Raw genomic sequence first — 12,536 nt, 5'->3', positions numbered from 1 at the left:
TAACATTTGCAATTGTTATCTTCAGTAGATAACATTTGACATTGCTGTCTTCAATAGATATCATTTGTCATTCATATCTTCAGAAGATACTGTAAACGTTTGCCTGATGGCGCTATGGACTCCTGTGACATAACTGGAATTTTAGACACAAACTAAACGTGCCATCAGCAAACCACCAGCAAATAAGGACACATACCCAAGCCCAGGTGTCATTGCTATCTTCAGTAGATAGTATTTGATATTGCTATCTTAAGTAGATAGCATTCGATATTGCTATCATCAATAGATGGCATTTGACATTGCTATCTTCAGTAGATAACATCTGACATTGCTATCTTCAGTAGATAGCATTTGCAATTGTTATCTTCAGTAGATTGCAATTGGTATCGTCAGTAGATAGCATTAGCAATTGCTATCTTCAGTAGATAGCATTTGCAATTGTTATCTTCAGTAGATAGCATTTGCAATTGTTATCTTCAGTAGATAACATTTGACATTGCTGTCTTCAATAGATATCATTTGTCATTCCTATCTTCAGTAGATAGCATTTGCAATTGTTATCTTCAGTAGATAACATTTGACATTGCTGTCTTCAATAGATATCATTTGTCATTCCTATCTTCAGAAGATACTGTAAACGCTTGCCTGATGGCGCTATGGGCTCTTTGACATAACTGGAGTTTTAGACACAAACTAAAAGTGCCATCAGCAAACCACCAGCAAATAAGGACACATACCCAAGCCCAGGTGTCATTGCTATCTTCAGTAGATAGTATTTGATATTGCTATCTTAAGTAGATAGCATTTGATATTGCTATCTTCAGATAGCATTTTAGATCTTCAGTAGATAACATTGACATTGCTAACTTCAGTAGATTGCATTTGCAATTGTTATCTTCAGTCGATTGCAATTGGTATCGTCAGTAGATAGCATTTCCAATTGCTATCTTCAGTAGATAGCATTTGCAATTGTTATCTTCAGTAGATAGCATTTACAGTCGTTATCTTCAGTAGATAACATTGCTGTCTTCAATAGATATCATTGTCATTCCTATCTTCAGTAGATACTGTAAACGTTTGCCTCCCTTGACATAACTGGAATTTTAGACAAAAACTCAAAGTGCCTTTAATTCTTGTTCAGTAGATAGCATTTGACATTGTTCTCTTCAGTAAATAAATAGCATTTGACATTGCTATCTTCAGTAGATAGCTTTAAGCTTTGCCATCTTCAGTAGATAGCAACTCAAAATCTCAGCATTAAATATTAACACTGGCATAGCAAAGAGATGCCCAGTTTTATTCTACAAATTTTCGTGACTCATTTGCAAAACTTAATGAGTTGCCATAGTGACCAGTTGAATGAAATGATACATGCAGATTCGAAAGTTGCATCTAAACCCATTGATAATTTTGCTTTTGTTGGTAAATGGCCGGGGTACTGTGGAGGGCGGGGGAACTTGACTTTGGAAGTGACAGGGATGTGCGGACAGCAGTTCGAAACTAGGGGTCTTTTGGTGAGAGCCTATAGGGGGTCTTTCAGTGAGAAGGTCCAAAAAAAGTGTGTCTTTCCGTGAGACTGCGGAAAATCACACCAAAAAAGGGTGTCATTCAGTGAGATGTTTGGGTCAGGATATTTGACATTGCTATCTTCAATAAATTTGGCATTGCTATCTTCAATTTAAAGTGCAATGCATTGCCTGTATATTCATCAAACTTTGATGACATTGGGATCAAAACTGACGGAGCCTTTCAATCTTGAATACTAACACAAAAACATACAACTTTTCGCTATTTATAGTAAGATGAAATTATACGATAAAAATGCTAGTATTTCCTATGCATTTGCCCCCCAATATTTTTCTTGCCCCCCAGTTTGCCCACCCACTTTTCACTTTTGAGGCAAAACCCCAAAAATCACGTAAATTTCCACTTTTTGCGGCAATTTTGCACAAAATTTACCAATTTTGCTCACCCTGAAATTCACTTTGCCTCCCCATGCCCCCGAAAAAAATTCTCTGCTCTGCAAATATCATAGCATCCCCAGGGTGGCACTTTTAACACAACCATACGGGTATGTTCCCCCGCAGAGAACCCCTGTTTTGGATTTCGCAGCTCTGAAAGACCTCGTAGGCCTTTAGTGACCAAAATATAGCTTGAAAGACCCTTGATTTTGATCATTTCAGCTCTAAAAGTCCCCCAAATTGCTCATTCCTCATATTTCTCTTTTTCCGGGCAATTTTCAACCAGAATGCCAAGAAAGATGTTTTATTTTGATTATTCGTAGCTCCAAAAGTCCCCATTTTACTTGTTCACAGCTCCAAAAGACCCCCTTTTACCGAGACACCATCAGCTAGCTCCCAAAGATGCACCACCTCAAAATTCGGGGGAACATACCCACAATTTTTGATGTGCCCGCCCTCGGGCAGAGGAAACATTCATAGTGCATGATGTTGCATGTTGCTGATCATCTTCAAAGTCATATTCATTCATTGTGCCAACATTTTTTCAAACAAAACCTCTGAAAAAACCAAAACTTTTACCCATTAATTAAAAGTGATATAGAGAGTCTCAAATGTGCAGAAATTTTGTGTTTCAAAGCTGAAAACTTTTTGGCCCCCATCTAAAACTTTTTGTCCCCCTCTTTTTGGCTCCTCCTTTTTACCCCCCCACCAGGTATTTATGAACAACCCCTAAAGAAGTACATGTCAGTTGTGTAGCGTGGGTCATCCGTTGCCGGCACCGACCATGATTGGAGGGGCACCGGGTCTGATGGGGGGGGGGCACGCCATTTTTTGCCTATGGCACGTGCCCCCCTGCCCCTATGACCCTACGCCACTGGTACATGTTATTTGTATTCATTAAAATGTATTTGATCATATCTTATTGTAACTAAGATGAATATCAAATAAATAAATCTGGAATCTGGAAAATCTTGTTATTCAATTAAATACTGACAAGTTTGGCAAACATAAATTGGAAACTTATGATAAATTTCCATTAGCCCAATCAATAATCAAACATAAAAGTAAATTCATTAATTTATTAAAACAATAATGTTTATCTAAAATGTAGGCTTATCCCACACAAAATTGAAATTAATCTCTGTAACTGCACATCCCTTTTAAAGGGAATTGTTATCAATATTATACAGAGCAGTGACCCTATTATTTTTGATGTAGTGCAGTGATGACCTCTATAACATACAACAGCATGCAGCAACATGCACATTGTAACTGAAGTTGTGTAAAATGCACATGTCAGCAGAACTATAACACTGGTAATTAAAGTACATGTAGAGTGCACCAATTTTGCATGGACGCCAGTCACATAAATAGTAAGTTTTAGATTTATAGTAGTAAAGTGGTGCCAGTTGATCATGATCATGATGATAGTTATATATCATATTCTATTACCTCCACGACCCATTATTCAAACTCGCGCGCTGTGATTTGTTGAAACGCGTCACGTGAGAGCCCATTATTCTGCAATAATGGGTCGAGCCAAGTAACTCATTCTACGCACAGCATCACGCTTGTTACGCGTCAATATTTCCCGCGATCTGATGTCATTTATCGCGTTTTCCCTCATTAAGTAAACAACTTAAAATATTTGTGCCAAAAATGATATTTTCTCTTTAAATCGCACTATTTTATGGTAATTAGAAATAGTCCATTATCCTTTACGCAAATAATATACATAAAAGCTTTAAATAATGGGTTCGTCCCTGCCCATTATTTACGTTTTTGAGAAAATGCAAAAAGGATAAAAATTGACCCTTTATTTCTTAAATACCCCCCTAAGCTTAACTGTTAAAACACATGTGTCACTGCTATATAGGCCTATACATGATGTACATCCATGATGGCATAATATGCATAATTATGCAGAGATGGCAGATATGAGACACATTGTGTGTATGTTCACTTAATTATCTTAACAGGGGCAGTAGCGTAACTTTGGTTTTGGGTGCATGCTGGGCATTAATATGGGTGCCCCATTGCCCCACTGGAACCAATGGGCAGTGGCACCCAAGCTGAGGGGCACCTTCGCCTCAGCTCGGGTGCCCGGGTTAATTTTGCACACCCTGAGCCCATAGGAGTTACGCCACTGAACAGGGGGATGGTCCATACAATTAACCCCCACCATGTTGATTGGCGCCTGTTTGTGGGTTTCTAACCAAATTAACCTCAGATTTAGCTTAATATTTGGCCATTTATTTTTAGTCCCCAAAGCCCATATTTTTTCACGCTACATCAGCTACACGCAAATAAAAGCACAACTTTTTGTGTTGCCGTTTTGGTGCATTCAATTGTGACCAAAAGTGCTCACCTGCAAAGCTCTGATTCATTCAGTTGGTATGGAATATGACCTTAATGTTGTTACAAAAAATGGCAAATTATTTACTTTTTTGTGATTCTCCAAAATTGTTGTTTTTTACACCAAATCTTTGTTATGATCAGTACAGAAAAATATATAGCAGTGGCATTTTGAAAATGTTTGAAAAGATGAAAATGTCCGAGCTTAAGATTTTAGTTGTGTTATCTGGTAAGTCTTATATAAACAGTCAGCTCATGTATGCCAGTCAACCACATCAATCAATAATCAATACCCCCCTGGTAATACAATACAATATAATACAATAAATAAAACCATGTCTGCAGAATTAATGAAAAGGGGTATAATCCATCTTGTCTTCCATGAGCAACCGCGTCACATCGGGTATAATCTTCCTTCCAGGAGCAACCACTGTGCATGATTGACGGGCTATTCCATTGCTCGTAATAGGGTAGTGTATTTTAGCGGGACAATGCTGGATGGTGCACGCGTGGCTACGATGTGCAAGGTGACTTTCGCCAAGAATTGGCATGTGGTTGTTGGTGTAGGGGTGTGGGGGGTGTGTGTGTTGGGGGAGGGGGGCATGTTGTCCGAGATGTTAGGAATTATTTAATAATAGTAATCACGTTTTAAACTTTAATTCAAGGCATCATATAGGCCTACGATTTTATACTATTTTAGATTTTCAATTAATAACAAAATAATAAAATAGCATTTAAAAATTATATTAATAGGCCTATTTATAATCGCACGCCGCGCCATAGAAAAAAAAAAAAAAATGGCACACTTTCCGATGAAAATTTGGGAAACAAATTAATTTAAAAAAAATAAACAAATACAATCTTTCTTAAACCAAATTTTCATGAAATTGAGGGCCATCAATAAACCAAAATGCACCCCGAATCTGTCGCACATCCCGTAGTAGGCTGTAGGCCTACCCTCCTTTCCACCCTGTTGCCCTAAACTAGGCGTAAGGCGTGTTATATAACCGCCACGCAGTATTTTTTTTTACCTGTAGGCAAGCTCACCCCTACAGTCGCAATAGTTCTAGCCAAGATAGCTGTTAACTCACGCCTACTAATAACGTATTTTCATCAAGTGATGGCGCTACAAGGTTTACCACGGAAGCTGTTTGGTTTACCGTGGAAGAAGATTATACCCTATATGGAATTAATAGACCTATTGATTGATTTGATTGGACTGAGGTGGGAGTGGGTTACAAAGCATAGAGGCCCTGCATCAGTTTATCGATTGGCTCCAAACAAAGGATTTGAACCAGTGCCCTTTACCGTAGTTATGGCGGAGTGCAGTCCATTCAATCAAATGTTGTCATCAACTTATTTGATCGTAGTGCAGCGTTATGTGTGTGAGACGAACAGCTGTCACAGTAGATTGCAATCATGCTTTTGTTGAATGCATTCGAGTAGTCCGTCATATTTTACGGGATGATACGTCACATGCAAAGGCCTCTATATGTGACACGATCTGGTCCATGGGGTCCAAAGGCGGCAAATTTGAAACTGAGATATACATAAAATACATAAGAAAATAGACATCAAAAAACTTCATAACTTTAGAATCAAATATGCTAGACCTTTGGTGTTTTCAGTAAATGATAGCATATAATGTAATAATTACATTTACATAACAGTAACTCAATTTTCAAAAATGCCTCCGTTGGCCCCCATGGACCAGATTGTGTCACAACACATATATGGACTAAAGTGTTTGGCAATCATTTTTAAACAATGACAGCTACATGTAGGACTTCCTGTCCTGACCTGAGCCTTGTTGGCTTTTGCAACTTGAAGATGTTTTGAAGTGGCTGCTACTTAAATACCAGCAACAAGCAAAATGAGAAAAATAGGCCTTGAAATAAGGAGGGCCAAGGGCCCGAAAATCAGTGAGGGCCATAAAGATACATCCGACAGGCCTAAATGGCCAGCAAGAAATTTACCATTTTTCTCACTTTTTATGGGGTTCACAGGTTAAAACCAATGGCCCAAATTCGGACCCACAAAAACCTTGGGAATTTGAATCAAGCAATTGAAAGGAAACAGTTCTGGGTAATTAATTTCAGCAGCGATTTGAGAAGCGCACACCCGGGAGGGGGTGGGCATTTTTGGTAGGGTGTGCCACCACCAGCTTCGATCTTGAAGTCTAGGGAACTGATGATCGGCTGCCCAAAAGGGGAAGCAAGGGAACTGATCAGCTACTAATGCGGGTCTTTGGAACTGGTCTTCACAAGACGGCAGAAAAATTTTAGCGAAATCTAGAGCAAATTTGATCATCCGTTTCGATGTGACACGTGAATCATTTTGTTGTGAATATTCATAAATGGGGATATCCCCTGATGACAATTGCATTGTGGGTTTAAATAGTTCCATTAGGAAGCTGAATCAAGCTGAATTAAACATCAGCTAAAATTAGGAAACAAAATACTAGATCATTCTGATGGCATCATCAAGATTCCTGGATGGTGATTGGCTGAAAACATGTTGAGTTGAGTCGTATGTCCGTTCCTTTTAGCGGTGCTGATTTTCCCTCTCGCTGAAAAAGGAGAGCATCACCATGGCACATACTTGTAGCTGGGACATCGGAGTGCCTGCCACGTACAAGTCTGGAATATATCTTACAACATGAGAAAACATGAAAGGCTGCAGGGGTACTTGGGGCAAAGTCAAATTGAGACTATCAAAAATGAGACCATGTGCATACTTGTAGCTTATGTTGTTCTCAATTTAATTATTCATTATCGAAGTGGTTATGTAATTCTCTTGATTACCGGATCATGGTATATTTATGCCGTCAAATGCCACATACTTTGTGCATATGTGGTGGTTGTTTTGATCGTGGTTCATTAATCAAGGTCAAGCTTGCTCCTGTTGACATAGTAACATTATAACTTTGCTGGCGAATTGCAACATTTCCACAATCTTTTTACATAATACTGATATGTCCCCTTTTCAATTTCAGCTGAGGTTATCGACCAGGGTCAACATTCCCCTTGATCATGTCACATATGGTTGGCACAATATTTTTGTATCAGCTAAGTCTGTAAAAAAACTACCACATTATACATTACAAAAACAAGACTTCATATTTGATAGTATTCCTTTTTAAATCATCATTTCAGAACATGACTTCCAGAAGACCTCAAAACTTGTTCAACCTGAAGCCTCACACTTGTATATATTGCAGCAGGTATTTCCATGACACTTATCTATATCTGAGTCACCTGATCCAACACAAGAAGCGGATTAGACCATATTGGTATGAATCAGACACTAAAGAGAAGCTTTATGAATGCCAACAGTTTAATAAAGACTTCACATGGAAACATAATTGGATGGACTATGAATGTACTCCGACTGTTAGAAAAAGACACTTGAATAGACGTTCACCGATTAACAGCAAACGTCATGTATGTAAAGTATGCAACAAGGGCTTTACGCGTGTGTATGATTTGAAACGACACACATCGGCAATCCATAGCAATGAGAAGCCTCAAATATGTAAAGTATGCAACAAGGGCTTTACACTGCCATATTTTTTGAAACGGCACACAGCAATTCATAGCAACGAGAAGTCTCATGTATGTAAAATATGCAACAAGGCCTTTACACTGGCAGGTAACTTGATACAGCACCAGCAAATTCATAGCAATGAGAAGCCTCATATATGTAAAGTATGCAACAAGGGCTTTACACTGCCATATTCATTGAAACGGCACACAGCAATTCATAGCAATGAGAAGTCTCATGTTTGTAAAGTATGCAACAAGGGCTTTACACGTGTGTATGATTTGAAACGACACACATCGGCAAGCCATAGCAATGAGAAGCCTCATATATGTAAAGTATGCAACAAGGGCTTTACACTGCCATATTTATTGAAACGGCACACAGCAATTCATAGCAACGAGAAGTCTCATGTATGTAAAATATGCAACAAGGGCTTTACACTGGCAGGTAACTTGATACAGCACCAGCAAATTCATAGCAATGAGAAGCCTCATGTTTGTAAAGTATGCAACAAGGGCTTTACACGTGTGTATGATTTGAAACGACACACATCGGCAATCCATAGCAATGAGAAGCCTCATATTATGTAAAGTATGCAACAAGGGCTTTACACTGCCATATTTATTGAAACGGCACACAGCAATTCATAGCAACGAGAAGTCTCATGTATGTAAAATATGCAACAAGGGCTTTACACTGGCAGGTAACTTGATACAGCACCAGCAAATTCATAGCACTGAGAAGCCTCATGTATGTTAAGTATGCAACAAGGGCTAATACACTGGCAGGTAACTTGAAACGGCACATAGCAATTCACAGCAAAGAGAAGGCTCATATGTAAAGTATGTAACACAGCAATCCAGAGCAATGAGAAGCTCCATGTATGTAAAATATGCAACAAGGGCTTTACACATGTGTATGATTTGAAACAACACACATCAGCAATCCATAGCAAAGAAAAGCCTTATGTAAAGTATGCAACAAGGGCATTACATATGCAAGTGAATTGAAACGGCACACAGCAATCCATAGCAATGAGAAGTATGCAACAAGGGCTTCACACAGGCATTTAACTTGAAACAGCACCAATTCATAGCAATGAGAAGCCTTACAAATGTGAACTTTGTGGTGAAGGCTTCAAGTACCTTAAGACCATAAAAGTACATCGCTTGAAATGGCACAAGACAATTCATAGCTAATAGTGATTAGCCCTACAAATGTGAACTTCAAAATAAAGCAATACAGTACACTAGTACACTAAAATCATTTGCAGACTCATAGTAGTTTATGAGAACATTTTGCAACCTCACTGGGACACAGCATCCACAGCAGGTAAATTATTATATTTTCCCTGCAGGGAATCGCATGGATTTGTCATAATACCACCAAGTGCCACTTTACAAAATAAGCTGAATTTAGGCCTATACTCTGTCGGTGAGCAACAGGCAATTGGTTTTTCACCAATAAGTTTGCTCACTAATGCTATCACATAGCAATCCATAGCAATGAGAAGCCTCATGTATGTAAAGTATACAACAAGGGCTTTACACTGGCAGAGAACTTGAAACAGAACCAACAAATTCATAGCTACCAGAAGCCTATTTACAATTACTATGAACTTTGCGGAAAGTACATTAGTAACACAAAGCAATTCATAGCAAATAGTGAGAAGCCCTACAAATGTGAACTTGGCAATAGAAGCTTCAGGACTCTTGTCCATCAACCCATGATGTTCCCAAAATTGAGGTTCCAGTGAATTCTTCGTTGAAAGACTTAGTTTACAATTAACATGTTGATGTCTATACATAACACAGTGCAGAGGGCATTCCAATTTAAAGGTGCTGCAATAATGTTGAAAAAAGGCTTTGATTTGTTTTACAATGGAACCAATCAAGAACATCATTCTTTGTTGTTGTTTTTTTGCCCCATTGTCACTGATTTGAATTCCTAGTGAGATGCTGAAAACTTCCCTTAATAAAATGTTGATGAAAGAATTTTCTTTGTACTGTGTTGGTTTTATAAGCTGATACTCCATCTTTTCATATATGTGACAGTAGATAACATTTGACATTGCTATATCAGTAGATAGCATTTGCAGTTGTTATCTTCAGTAGATAGTATACAAATATACACTGCCATGAGAGGGTCTTGTTAAAACTATGGGCCCAAAGATCAATAGTACTATTGATCTCAATGAGGACCATAGTTTTAACCAGAACCTCGAATAAAGGCAGTATTATATTTGTTTTATATACTTCTAAATATATTCTTTGTTCACTGATTGGTTAAAAGAAAATTATTTGACGTTTGGACTCTCACAGCATGACCAATTTAAGCACAACCTTTTTGCCCTTCAAAAAATCTAATAGGCTAAAATCTGGCTAACCAATTACAGCAGAGCGAAATCATGCTATGGCACTTTCGCGTGCATGAACTGTTCCGTCGCATCGAATGTGTGTACGCGGAAGGCATGGTCAAAAGTACTATTTACGGCTCATCCGGGACATTGAAAATACTATTTACGGCTTAGAGATACTATTTACGGATAGGAGTACTGCAGGTAGAACTATTTTTGGTCATGTGATCCACTTTAACCAATCAATGAACAAGAATATATGAATGAAGTATATAACATTTGATATTACTATCATCAATATGACATTGCTATCTTCAGTAGATAGTATTTGACATTGCTATCTTCAGTAGATAGCATTAGCAATTTTATCTTCAGCAGATAGCATTTGCAATTGTTATCTTCAGTAAATAGCATTTGACATTGCTAACTTCAATAGATATCATTTGTCATTCCTATCTTCAGAAGATACTGTAAACGTTTACCTGATGGCGCTATGGGCTCCTTTGACATAACTGGAATTTTAGACACAAACTAAACATGCCATCAGCAAACCACCAGCAAATAAGGACACATACCCAAGCCCAGGTGTCATTGCTATCTTCAGTAGATAGTATTTGATATTGCTATCTTAAGTAGATAGCATTCGATATTGCTATCATCAATAGATGGCATTTGACATTGCTATCTTCAGTAGATAGCATTTGACATTAGCTTTCTTCAGTAGATTGCAATTGCTATCTTCAGTAGATAGCATTACCAATTGCTATCTTCAGTAGATAGCATTTGCAATTCACACTTGCAGTGTTATCTTCAGTAGATAGCATTTACAGTCGTTATCTTCAGTAGATAACATTGCTGTCTTCAATAGATATCATTGTCATTCCTATCTTCAGTAGATACTGTAAACGTTTGCCTCCCTTGACATAACTGGAATTTTAGACACAAACTAAAAGTGCCTTTAATTCTTGTTCAGTAGATAGCATTTGACATTGTTCTCTTCAGTAAATAAATAGCATTTGACATTGCTATCTTCAGTAGATAGCTTTAAGCTTTGCCATCTTCAGTAGATAGCAACTCAAAATCTCAGCATTAAATATTAACACTGGCATAGCAAAGAGATGCCCAGTTTTATTCTACAAATTTTCGTGACTCATTTGCCAAAACTTAATGAGTTGCCATAGTGACCAGTTGAATGAAATGATACATGCAGATTCGAAAGTTGCATCTAAACCCATTGATAATTTTGCTTTTGTTGGTAAATGGCCGGGGTACTGTGGAGGGTGGGGGAACTTGACTTTGGAAGTGACAGGGATGTGCGGACAGCAGTTCGAAACTAGGGGTCTTTCGGTGAGAGCCTATAGGGGGTCTTTCAGTGAGAAGGTCCAAAAAAAGTGTGTCTTTCCGTGAGACTGCGGAAAATCAGACCAAAAAAGGGTGTCATTCGGTGAGATTTTTGGGTCAGGATATTTGACATTGCTATCTTCAATAAATTTGGCATTGCTATCTTCAATTTAAAGTGCAATGCATTCCCCGTATATTCATCAAACTCCCGTATGAATTTGATGACATTGGGATCAAAACTGACGGAGCCTTTCAATCTTCATACTAACACAAAAACATACAAACATACAACTTTTCGCTATTTATAGTAAGATGAAATTATACGATAAAAATGCTAGTATTTCCTAGGCATTTGCCCCCCCAAATATTTTTCTTGCCCCCCCACGTTTGCCCACCCACTTTTGAGGCAAAACCCCAAAAATCATGTAAATTTCCACTTTTTATGGCAATTTTGCACAAAATTTACCAATTTTCCCCCTGAAATTCACTTTGCCCCCCATGTCCCCCCTGAAAAAAAATTCTCTGCTCTGCAAATATCATAGCATCCCCAGGGTGGCACTTTTAACACAAATGACCATACGGGTATGTTCCCCATGAGAGAACCCCTGTTTTGGATTTAGCAGCTCTGAAAGACCCAGTAGGCCTTTATTGACCAAAATATAGCTTGAAAGACCCTTGATTTTGATCATTTCAGCTCTAAAAGTCCCCCAAATTGCTCATTCCTCATATTTCTCTTTTTCCGGGCAATTTTCAACCAGAATGCCAAGAAAGATGTTTTATTTTGATTATTCGTAGCTCCAAAAGTCCCCATTGTACTTGTTCACAGTTCCAAAAGACCCCCTTTTACCGAGACACCATCAGCTAGCTCCCACAGACGCACCACCTCAAAATTCTGGGGAACATACCCACAATTTTTGATGTGCCCGCCTCTGGGCAGAGGATACATTCATAGTGCATGATGTTGCATGTTGCTGATCATC

General features: G+C 38.3%; 2 protein-coding genes across 2 annotated transcripts in view; one reads left to right on the top strand and one right to left on the bottom strand.

The window, feature by feature from the left end:
- Window positions 1-12,536, bottom strand: part of LOC140138970 (laminin subunit beta-2-like) — a 555,517-nt gene that overhangs the window by 429,968 nt on the left and 113,013 nt on the right. The window lies entirely within an intron of this gene.
- LOC140139867 (uncharacterized) lies at window positions 3,244-8,705 on the top strand. Its single transcript, XM_072161626.1, has 2 exons — window positions 3,244-3,334; window positions 7,472-8,705. The coding sequence occupies exon 2, from the start codon at window positions 7,475-7,477 to the stop codon at window positions 8,447-8,449; it is 975 nt and encodes a 324-aa protein (XP_072017727.1). The 5' UTR covers window positions 3,244-3,334; window positions 7,472-7,474; the 3' UTR covers window positions 8,450-8,705.

Source organism: Amphiura filiformis, chromosome 18 (assembly GCF_039555335.1).
Source record: "Amphiura filiformis chromosome 18, Afil_fr2py, whole genome shotgun sequence".
Taxonomy (NCBI): domain Eukaryota; kingdom Metazoa; phylum Echinodermata; class Ophiuroidea; order Amphilepidida; family Amphiuridae; genus Amphiura; species Amphiura filiformis.
The sequence above is the reverse complement of the archived record's forward strand: the minus strand, read 5'-3'. Positions and strand labels throughout refer to the sequence as shown.